Source organism: Pseudopodoces humilis, chromosome 20 (assembly GCF_049639895.1).
Source record: "Pseudopodoces humilis isolate 2021_Gansu_Grassland_sample_001 chromosome 20, ASM4963989v1, whole genome shotgun sequence".
Classification (NCBI taxonomy): Eukaryota; Metazoa; Chordata; class Aves; order Passeriformes; family Paridae; genus Pseudopodoces; species Pseudopodoces humilis.
In genome coordinates, this window is record NC_142219.1 from 12,497,432 (window position 1) to 12,508,721 (window position 11,290).

Genomic DNA, 11,290 nt, shown 5'->3' on the forward strand with positions numbered 1-11,290 from the left:
ACTTCAAACGGGCAGCCCCAAGGCTGAGTGAGACAGTGGGGCTGGGCCACCCGCTGTGGTGACAGAGCAGTGACAGAGCAGTGACAGCAGCATGGCCCATCCCAGGACACTGCCCAGCATCTGCCCCCCAGGACAAGGGCAGCCAGGGGAGGTGGGACCCAGGGAAGGGGTCAGGATCAGTGACCACTGCAGGGAAGGGTGCTCCACATGGATAGAGAACCATGGGTAGCGTGCAGGTCAGGGTACCCCCCCAAACCTGGTACTGGTACCTTTGCCTCCTGCCACCCTCAACCCCCCATCCCAGCCCAAGAGAGGTGGGAGCCAGGGCTGCGCCTTTACACACTCGCTTTATTGACCCCTTTGTACAAAACTGCTTTTCCCGCTTTATTTTACAAACCCACCACCCGCCCTTGGGGAGGGCAGGGGGGGCAGAGGGGACCCCACAACCAGGGAGCACCTGGCTGCTGCTCACCCACCCCGTCTCACCTGCGCTGGGGCCTGGGGGGGGCGGCAGTGCTGGGGTGAGCCCTGGCAGGGTAAACACTCCCCCTGAGCTGTGGGGAGCTTGGGGATGGAAGGGGATGGGATGGGGGGGCTTTAGCCCCGAAACTCGGCATCAAATCCCGCTGCCTCTAGCGCATCCTGCCTCGGTCCCTGTCCTGCCTTGGAGGAATAATAAATAGGCTCAGTGAGTAGGTAAGTTGGGTACTACATATAGGGCTACAGCTTGATATATCCTCACTAGATAAGAGGGGGGGGCGAGGGGTCCCCCGGCTCCTCGCGTACCCCCAGTGCCCTGCGCCAGGCCTAAGTGCTCAGGAAGCGGGGCTGGGGCTGCCCGGCTGGCGCAGGGTGGGGGCTACGGGAGGGACCCAGGGGGTGATGAGTCCAGGGGCTCTGGGACGGGGAGAAGGGCCTGAGGGGCAGCCCAGCCCCCCCCAGTGTGGGGAGGGAGCTCGGGTGGCTCAGCCACCCCCTGCCCGGGCTCCCACCGCTCGTGGTGCCAGCACCCTGCGGGGTGGGCACCCAGCGCAGACCCACGGTGTCCCCTTTGGTCACCACACCTGGCTAAGCTCCACGGATGCCCCGAGAGGGCCACGCTGTTCTCAAGGAGCCGCACGGCCCCCCCGTCCCATCCCTCCAGCTCAGAGCCCCCAGCGCCGGGTGCCAGGGGTCCCCCTCGGTGTCCTTGCGCCCGGGTCCGTGCGCAGCCCCGCTGAGCCCGGCTGCCCGGGGTGTGGGCCGGGCCCTACAAGTACGTGTCCTCGCTCTCCCGGGAGCTCAGGCTCTCCTTGGACTGGTGGTGGGGGGAGACCTGGGGGTGTAGCAGCTCCCGGGTCGTGCCGGGCGCCCCGTTGCCCTCGGCCCCGGGGCCGTTGGCAGGACTGGCCGGGCCCTTTTCCCGGTTCTTCTCCTTGCTCTTGCGGGCCTTGGGCACGGGGGCGGGCCCGGGGGAGACGACGATGGGGGGGACGGGCTCCAGCGCTTTGCGAGGGGCGGGCTCCGCCTCGCTGATGGCCTTGGCGCCGTGCAGGCGAGGGGGGGACTTGCACTGCAGCTCCCCGTGCGTCTCCCGCCACTTCTTCAGCTGGATCAGGTGCTCCCGCTCGATCTGACGCTCCGTCACCGGTAGCTCGATGACCTGTGGGGACACTTGTGCCATCAGCGACAGCGACATCCCTCTCACGGCAGAGGCAACGCTCACCAAGCCTTTTGGGGGCTGCTCCGCCCACCCAGAGACAGCCCAGTGTGGCAGCACTGGGCCCCCAGACCGTCCCCAGCACCTCACCTCCTGCACCAGGAAGGCCTCCTGCATGATTTTGGGGCTGAGGGCCCTCAGCCTCTCCATGGTCTCATACTGGCCCTGGCAGGATTTGAGCTTGTCCGAGGAGCCCAGGGTGTGTTTGAGCAGCACCAGGCCCACCCGGAAGATGATCTTCACTCCTGCAAGAGGAGACATGAGGCAGTGAGTGCCAGGCAGGACAGAGTGACACTGCCACCATGTCCCTCAAATGCAGTGGGGCAGCACATCCCAGTCCCACTAACAGGACGTGCAAGAGGGTGAATTTGGCATGTGCATGCCTCCTAACCCCCAGGAAAACAGCCCATCTGAACACCCCAAGCATGTGGCTGCCCCAGACCTGCCCTGCTGCAGGTCCCATGGCTGTGGGGAGGAGGATGCTGGGGAGCTCCTACCTTCGCAGAAGAACATGTCCCAGACGCGCAGGACGGAGCTCCAGGGCAGCGTGCGGGAGAAGGCGCACATGAACCACTCTGTCATGTACAGGATGGGGTCGATCTTCTGCTTGCTCAGGTGCTTGTAGGCCACAGGTGAGACCTTGTGCAGCAGTGAGAAGAGGATCTGTCCGTCCAGCTGGATGGCTTCCTGCAGGGACAGGGACCAGAATCCCAGTGAATAATCCAGCCCTGAGATCAGCCCCCAGGGCCTGGCCTCAGCAGGGGCAGCCAACCCTCTACACCTGATAGGAGAGCAGAGCTGTGTCCCATGGATACTCCACTGAGACCCCCATCCCTGAATGTGGAATGCTTCTGGGAACCACAGCACAACAGGGAGACTGTGGGAATACCCAGTACCTCCCCAGACCCCTTCTTTACCCATGGTGAGGAGCTGGACAAGTTTTTGGCCTGGAGATACAGAATCATGGAGTGGTTTGGGTTGGAATGGACCTTAAAACTCACCTCATTCCACTCCATTGCCATATGGCACCTTCCACAATCCCAGGTTGCTCCAAGCCCTGTCTAATTTGGCCTGGAACAGTTCCAGGGATAGGGTGGCCACAACTGCTCTGGGCACCTGTGCCAGGGCCTCCCCGCCCTCCCAGGGAACAATTCCTTCCCAATGTCCCATCTAGCCCTGCCCTCTGGCAGTGAGAAGCCATTACCCCTCGTTCTGACACTCCAGGCCCTTGTCCCCAGTCCCTCTCCAGCTCTCCTGGAGCCCCTTTAGGTCCTGGAAGGGGCTCTGAGGTCTCTCTGAAGCCTTCTGTTCTCCAGGTGAGCACCCCCATCTCTCCCAGCCTGGCTCCAGAGCAGACAGGCTACAGCCCTTGGGGCAGCTTCATGGTTTCCTCTGGACTGGCTCCAGCAGCTCCACATCCTTCTGATGTTGGGAACCCCAGGACTGGGGCAGGTCTGCAGGTGGGGTCTCACCTGGGCAGGGCACAGGGGCAGAATCCTCCCTCCCCTGCTGCCCATGCAGGACACACAGCCAGGGCATGGCCATTCCTCACCAACCAGCATCCCCGAGTCCTTTCCCCAGGGCTGCTCTTGATCCCTTCATCCCCTGCCCAGATTGATCCTTGCACTCCAACCCAGGTGCAGCACCTTGCAGGTCCCTGCCACTGCTGAAAGCACCATGAGCCCTTTACTCACCAGTTTCTCGCTGTAGTAGCCAGGGAGGTACTTCTCACAGATCTGCACCAGGCACCAGAACGCTTGCTGCAAGCCAAGGGACAGAGGGTGAGATCCCAGAGGACCTCCCTGTGGCCCCCTCCCTGCTCCCACGGACCACGGGAGAGGGTGGGAAGCAGCAAAGCATCCCTGGGGCACTTTGGGTTGCTCTGGGCCAGGCACCCACTCATCAGCACCCCCCAAAGGGCCCCACACCCTCCAGGAGGTCCCAGCTCTGTCCCCTGAGCCGCGTGCCCGTACCTCGGCCGGCATGTGCATGAGCAGGACGGCGGCGATGGGCGCCTGGGCCTGGCAGTACCCCTCCTCCGGGCGGTACAGCGTGTACGCCTTCAGCACCCGGAACAGGTCCTGCTGCCTGCGGACACACCGGCATGCACACACGGCACACAGCCTCCCCCGTGCATCCCACGCACCAGCCTGGGTCAGTGCCCCCCTGGGATCCCCTTTCCACACAAACCCTGGCAAGTGCTGCCCACAGATCCTGCCTGGATCTGGGATTTGAGGTATGGAGACAACCACATGGCCCAGAGCGAGCCACAGACCCAGGGGACCCACAGCAGGGGACCCAGCTGCAGGCACAGGGGCACAGATGCTCCCTCAACACATTGGGAGCAGCATTTTCCTGGTGAAACGGAGGCCACGGGCTGCCACCTCCTCCCTCTGCCCTCCTGTCATGGCAGTTCCCACCCACTGGGTGTCAGAGCTGGTCTGAGCCATCCTGTTTTCAGTCACTGGATGTCCTGTGACTGTGGGAGTATAGGGAATGTTGGAGGAATGGGGAGGACACTGGGGACAGAAGTGTGGTTCCCATGAGCTGGGACAGACAGTGCCCACCCCATCCATGGCTGCTGAGGGCTGGACACACAGTAGTAGCTCCACATACCCATGGCCTCCACGTGAGACAAACATCTCATGGAAGGGGAACTGCCGATGGAGATCCCGCTCGATCACATCCAGCCACTTGGGATCTCCTGTGAGAAGGTCCAGTTCCTGGGGAGGGGAAGACTGGGGTAAGCAACACCCTTGACTCCCCCCCATGACGTCTGAGATCCCAACACACACCCAAGCCCAAGCAGGAGCAGCCCCAGCACCGCCCTCTCCCTGGTGGTGCAGGAGGGTCCCTGGCAGGACTCACATCAAACTTGCCCATGTTCTGCTCCAGTTTGACCTTGCTCCCAGAGAGGTACTGCCAGGCACGGCCCCGCAGCGAGGGTGGGATCCCCTTCTGGCACCGCAGCCGGATCTGCGGGAGAGACAAAGCTGTCACGGGAAAATCACGGAGCACTGGGAAACAAAGAGACTCCTGGGGCAAGGTGGGAGCCAGGCCAGCACCACGGCCACAGGCTGGTCCCCTGCTGCTTCCCAAACAAGAAGTGCCCCTGAGCCCCTGGGATGCAGAGATGCCAGCTGGAACAGCAGTCAGGGCTACACCAGCAGCATGGGGGAGCTGCCAGAGGCCCAGCAGAGCCTCTGTGGCTTGCAAACAGCTCCAAACAAGCCTGGCACTGCCTCAAAGCCAGATCCTGCTGGGAGCTGGAAAAGCAAACATTGGAGCCAAGGTGGGGAGCGGGTGGCTCTGTCCACATGGGAAGCGCTGAGGACACAGGGGAGGCTCTCCAGCCCCCAGTCCAGCCCCCCACTGCCCTGTGGGGCCATGGAAAGCAGGGATGTGCACCCTGACGAGTGTCTCAGCCTTTCCATCTGCTCATCCTAGGCAGAAGGGCAGGTCTGGCCCTATCTGCATACATGGCCAAATCCTGAGGCCCCAGGGGCCAGCTCCATGCCCACAGTTTCCTGTTCCTTGGCACTGGGCACCAGCCAGGACCAAAGTCCAGGCAAGGCAGTCAGTGCCTACCCTGTGTGGGGAGCTGAGCCAGCTTAGCCCTGGTGCTGCCTGCACCAGCAGGGACCAAAACAGAGCCCCCAAGATCCCACTCCAAGTCCTCATCACAGCAGCAGCTCCAAATCACAGAATCGTGATATGGTCTGGGTTGGCAGGGACAATAAAGACCATCTCATTCCATGGGCAGGGACACCTCCCACTGTCCCAGGCTGCTCCAAGCCCCAGTGTCCAACCTGGCCCTGGACAGTGTTAGGGATCCAGGGGCAGCCCCAGCTGCTCTGGGCACCCTGTGCCAGGGCCTGCCCATCCTCACTGGGAACAATTCCTTCCCAATATCCCATCCATCCCTGCCCTCTGGCAGTGGGAGCCATTCCCTGTGTCCTGTCCCTCCATCCCTTCTCCCCAGTCCCTCTCCAGCTCTCCTGGAGCCCCTTTAGGCCCTGGAAGGGGCTCTGAGGTGTCCCTGGAGCCTTCTCCTCTCCAGGTGAGCACCCCCAGCTCTCCCAGCCCGGCTCCAGAGCAGAGGGGCTCCAGCCCGTGGAGCATCTCCATGGCCTCCTCTGGACTGGCTCTAGCAGCTCTACATCCTTATGTGTCTTTCTCCCCACAGTCCTCAGCCAGAGCATACAGCAAGGTGGGCCCCACAAGCCTGGTGCTTTCAGCACAGTCACCCCCCACAACACCCTGCAAAACCCCAGCACAGCCTCCACTCCTCATGTCCCTGCTTGGGTGGCACATGCAACCATGGCTCTGAGAGAAGTGGCCAACAGCTCCCAAATTCCCCCTAGGCCTCTCCTGCTTGCCCAGGGATGTGTTTCCCTGTTTGCTGGAGCAACTGGGGAACAGATGGTTGTTTCCAAGCACAGTACCATCACCTCCCCAGGGGGTTTGTTGCTCCCTCACTGGTTGTTTACAAGGGCAGGTCCTTTTGTGCCGGCAGGAAACACAGTGGATGATGCCCAGGGCTGCTGTGGGCAGCTCCAAGGCTGCTGACAGCTCCCATTTCCAGGCAGCTCCCCTTCCTGCTGACTGAGCTGCCAGGAAGGAAACCACCTCACTGGGTTTTGGTTCAGCAGCCCCTTCAGCTGGCCAGGCCAGCACCACCAGGGCTGAGCAGCTCATCCCCTTGGTCCCACATGGGGTCCTGCCATCAACCCCCCAATCCCACTGTGATTTTCCAGGGACAGGGAGTGTGTCTGGGCTGAGGGATGCTGAAAGCAAGGTGAGGTGGGAGCTGCCCACCCACAGGTGTGCCCTCCTTCCAGCACACGGTGCTGGCACAGCTCAGCACTGTGAAGGATGTGGGGTCAGGCTCTGCTGGGATTGGGGCCAAGCAGGGAGCATTTTGGGATGCTGGAGCAGTGTAGGTGTGAGCAAGCCCAGCAGGAGCTGGCCCAGGGATCCCTGGGCTGCCTGCCAACCCTGGTGAGGCAGCCAGAAAAGTACTGGGGTTTTTCAGAGGCTTAGGGAGCTCCCCCAGAGCAGCAGGGACCTGCACCAAGCAGGCTCTTGCCAGACCAAAGATAGTTGACAGCATCCAAGGCCAGGCCTGGCAGCCTTCCCTGAGCAGCCCCAGGGATCCAGGCACAGAGCAGCATTCCGGAGCAGCCTCTCCAAAGCTCCAGGCATGGATTTTTGCTGCAGGACAGACTATACAGCACATCAGCCCCACAGAGACTCCCAGAGGCTCAGTCCAAGCACAAGGGAGCTGCTGTGCCAGGCACAGGGCTGCTGGAGCACTCACCCCATCCCGAAGGGCACCCTGTGGCACACGGCCGGAGAGTGGCGGAAATTGCCCAGGGAACAAAGAGCCCGCCTGCCGTGGCCCAGAAAACTCTCCCAAATCCTTTAAGAGCAGCCAAGAAACAGATTAGGGATTCCGGTGTAGTTCACCAGGAACTGAGTAGGGACAGCACTCCAGGCACACTGAGTGGTGCCAGGAGACTCTACCAGCATGGGGAGGAGGAGGAGGAGAAGGCCCTTTGGCCACTTTCTGGCACTGCTGTCCCATGCCAGCAGCCTCACTGCTCCCAGCAGACACACAGCAGCAACCCTGGACTTGCTGCATCCCAATTGCCACCTCATCTGCAGGCTCAGGGGATCAGGGAGCACCAGCAAACCAAGCCATGGAGCCAGCACACCAGGAATCTCTCAGGGATCCCAGTCCACAGACCAGTGTCACGCGCATCAGGCTCAAACATTTCCTACACGGAGCTTTTTTTGGTCTGCAAGATGCTCAGAACAGAAGTTTCCATGAGCAAACAATTCCCATGGCTGCCTGCAGGCAGCCAAAGGAGCCCTAGGAAAGCTCCAGCCCGGCAGGGAAGAGTTGGAGGCAGAAGTGGGCTGGCTCGGGACCACTCCGTATCCAGTTTCCAAGGGGAATGAACAGCCCATTCAAGCCAACAGCATCATCTAAAGGCACACAGACGCCTGTCTGCAGGGAACCAGTGACACCAGGCTGCCCCAAGGGGACACCGCTGTGCCTGGCTGTCCCTCGCTGCCACCTCCCACAGGGGACACGGCTGTCACTTACCTTCTTGTGTTTCTTGGCCATCCACTTGTCCCAGTTGTTGAGCATATCCAGCCACTTGGACTCCCGCTGCCGAAGCACCTCCAAGGGCACCTCCTCCAGCCTGTGGGACCAGGAGGAAGAGGCCGGTCAGTGGGTGCCCGGCCCTCCGTACGGTGCTGAGCCCCCTGGCTTCCCGAGCACCCTGGGTGCCCCCCATGCCCAGGTGGCTGCACCCCTCAGTACACGCTCGGCAGCGCTGGCGCTTCGGAAGCTGCCGGAAGTGCTCGCCACCCGTGAGTGAAGTCACTGTGCCAGCACAGCAGCTCAAACCTCTCGGGAGCAGCCTGCACTGCACACACCACGCGCCGCAGCATCCCCAGGGACATGCCAGGAAGGTGAGGGATGAGCAAGACCTGATCCCTGTAGCAGGGGCCAGCTGCACACGGAGAGAGCCAGGGCCATAAGCATCATATCATCCACACAGCTCCAGCCACACTGCACTCCCAATGCCTGGCGCTGCTCCAGGCCCGGCGCTGAGCCCAGACCAGGGTCCCTTAGGAGAGAGGGGAGTGTTTTCCAGAAACGCCTCAGCCTAGCCAGGGAATCTGATTTAACCCTGCTGAGGCAGGGAGGAAGCTGCTGTGATGCTGAAGCTGGTACTAAGGCCTCCAATCCCCCATGGCACCGCATCTGTGCAGAGATGGGTGACGGGCAGCTCGGGCAGGCCCAGGCAGGGACATCCAAAGAGAGCAGATGCTCCTTCAAGCCATCAGTGAAGTTTCAATGCCTTCCCAGGCTCTGCTCCACACTGTCCTGTGGCCACGCCAATCTCAGGAAAGGTCAGATCCTTCCTGAGGGCCCGAGGACAGTGGCCTTGGTGCTGAGCATCCTCCAGCACCCAGCCCCACTATAGGACATGCAGGCCCTGCCTCCTCTCTCCACATTCCGAGCGGGAAAGCGAGCGGCACAGCGAGTCCAGGGCCACATCCAGCTGGCAGCGCAGCCCTGCGCCCTGCCCAGCCCTTCCCTGCCGAGTCCCACCCAGCACAGCGGGTCGGACCGGGGGGGGGGGCGCGATTGTTCCGAGAGCAAACCCGCTCCCAAAGGGTCTGCTTTGCTTGGCTCCCCACCCTCCCCAGCACGGCCAGGCATGGCCGGCAGCTCCCCAGCCCGGCATGGGGATGGAGGCAGCGCTGGCCTCCAGCCGGGGCTCCACGAGGCGTGGGAAGCTCGGGAGCGCGGGACGCTGGATACAGGAGCTGGCTGTGAGCCTGCTGGAACCTCGCCAGCACAGACTGGAAGCTGTTCCCAGCTGATGGCTGCTTGGCAGCGGGGAGGGAGCGAGGACCGGCTGCATTTCATATGGCCCAGGCGGGAGGGTGGGGGCACTCCAGGCAGGGAAGTGACGGGATGCCCTATGCCAGGAATGAGCTCCTCTGCATCCATACCGTGGGTGACATCCCCACAGCTCAGCCCTCTGCGGTGCCCTCAGACCCTCCATGGATGCTGGGATACCCTGCCTGTCCTTCCTCTGCTTCCCCTCCCAGTAGGGCAATCCCAACTGCTAGCCACAGCAGCAGGTCATGTATTCCCCTTCATCCGCTCCTGGACAGACAGTGAGCCAATAAAGCCCTGGAGCAGGGCAGGACTGGGCCCCAGCACACGTGTGGGGTTCTGCAGGAGGCTCAGTCCCCAGTGACTGCAGCCACCACACTGTCAGCACCCTTGGGAGCAGCCTCCAGCACCACGACCTTCATCCAGAGTTGCTGCTGCCTGCTGCACAGAGAGGGACACCCACCCCAGGGACAGCCATGGGAATGACAGCCAGGATAGGTGTCCCCTAAATGTGATGTGTGGCCAGGACAGAGTGCAGCACCATGGGAAGGAGAGGTCACACCATTCCCGCAGTGCCGAGGGACAAGGTTTATCACCCAGAGAGATGTACCTTGCCCAGAGCCAACATTCCAACCTCCTTTTCACCCCACAGACCCACCCAGTAACACCCACAGACTATGGGGTGTGAACACTCTGCTCCTCACAGACAGGGAAACTGAGGCACAGATGGCACCAGAGCACTCAGGTGGGCAAAACCCAGGGAGCCCGCTCCAGGCGATGTCCCAGCAGGAGAGGAGCTGGCTGCCACGTGTTGTCCCCACTGTCATCCTGACTTTCTCTGGGCGTTGTTGTGAAAGCAGGGCCAAGAAGGCAAACACCAAACACGCTGCCGAACCAGCTCAACAGCAACAGCACATTCCTGGGTGTCAGCACCGCCCTGGGGCCCAGTGCCTCGGGTTAGCCTCACTTCCTCCAAGGGCTTCCTCCACGGAGCAGGGTAACCACGGTGCCTTTGCCAGCACTACCAACAAGGGATCCTTGGAAGGACACCATGGCCTGGCCTCCTTGGCTTGACAGAGGCCAAAAGTCCACTGGAATCAGCACCTGGAGCTGAGCAGACACTGACCTCGGTGTGCTGACAGCTCCCAGATCCTAAATGGGGTGGACACCACTTCCCAGCCATTCCCCCTCTTCAGAGGGAGATGGGACAGCTGGAACAGCTTTTGGGGCTCTTTACAAAGCCATCATATCAAGGAATAGTCTGCGGTGGAAAGGACCTTAAAGCTCATCCAGTGCCACCCCCTGCCATGGGCAGGGACACCTCCCACTGTCCCAGGTTGCTCCAAGCCCCGTCCAGCCTGGCCTTGGGCACTGCCAGGGATCCAGGGGCGGCCACAGCTTCTCTGGGCACCCTGTGCCAGGGCCTGCCCATCCTCACAGGGAAGGATTTCTCCCCAGTATCCCATCTAACCCTGTCCTCTGATAGAAGGAAATCGTTCCTCCTTATCCCGTCACTCCAGGTCCTTGTCCAAAGGCAAGAGTGCAGCTCCCCTTGCAGCCCCTTAGGCACTGTGAAAGGGCTCTAAGCTCTGCTCGGAGCCTTCTCTTCCCCAAGCTGAAAATCCGCAGGTCTCCCAGCCTCACTCCGTTGTTCACATTCCGGCTGCTGCGGCCTCCGCCACGGGCACGAACGATGCCTGACAGCGGCCCCGCGCCCAGCCCGGGGGCGGCGGGGACAAACCCCCCACGGGGCGGGGAGAGCCGCGGCCGGCCCGGCCCAGCCCCAGGCCCGGCCCTGCGGGGGCCGGGCGGCCGGAGCGGACCGGGCCGGGCCTGGGCCGGCTCCTCTGTTCCTCGGTGCCCCCAGCGCCCCCTCACGGCCCCGGCCCCGGCCCCCCCTCACGGCCCCCACTCACGTCCCCTCGGCGCCGCGGCTGCCCACGATGAAGCCGAACTTATCGACGCGTCGCTCCTCGGGGCCGCCGCCGTTGATCTCAGAGTCGGAGCCGAGCGAACTAAGCTCATCGCCGCCAGGGTCGGCGAGGCTCTCCCGGGTGCCCGCCAGGCTGCGCCCGCCGGGCGAGCTGGGCCCGCCACCCCCGCGGCTCTTGGCCATGGCGGCGCCCCAGCGGCGGCGCGCCCCCCCCGCCATGCGGGGACACGGC

The 11,290-nt window shown here is 62.7% G+C and overlaps 1 protein-coding gene across 1 annotated transcript; it reads right to left on the reverse strand.

Annotated features, from left to right (window-relative positions):
• Positions 1–328: 328 nt before the first annotated feature.
• Positions 329–11,290, reverse strand: TBC1D10A (TBC1 domain family member 10A). The gene is made up of 9 exons (XM_005524529.3): positions 11,042–11,290; positions 7,812–7,911; positions 4,568–4,675; positions 4,316–4,422; positions 3,673–3,787; positions 3,394–3,459; positions 2,197–2,386; positions 1,790–1,944; positions 329–1,642 (listed from the first exon to the last, which is right to left on the reverse strand). Exons 1-9 carry the CDS (start codon positions 11,275–11,277, stop codon positions 1,250–1,252), a joined length of 1,470 nt encoding a protein of 489 aa, XP_005524586.2. The 5' UTR covers positions 11,278–11,290; the 3' UTR covers positions 329–1,249.

Coding starts and splice junctions, on each gene's coding strand:
- TBC1D10A (XM_005524529.3), bottom strand. CDS start 11,277: ATGGCGGGGGGGGCGCGCCGCCGCTGGGGCGCCGCCATGGCCAAGAGC. Junction 3,460..3,672: donor TCATGCACATGCCGGCCGAG/GTACGGGCACGC, acceptor CTTGGCTTGCAG/CAAGCGTTCTGGTGCCTGGT. Junction 1,643..1,789: donor AGGCCTTCCTGGTGCAGGAG/GTGAGGTGCTGG, acceptor GTGTCCCCACAG/GTCATCGAGCTACCGGTGAC.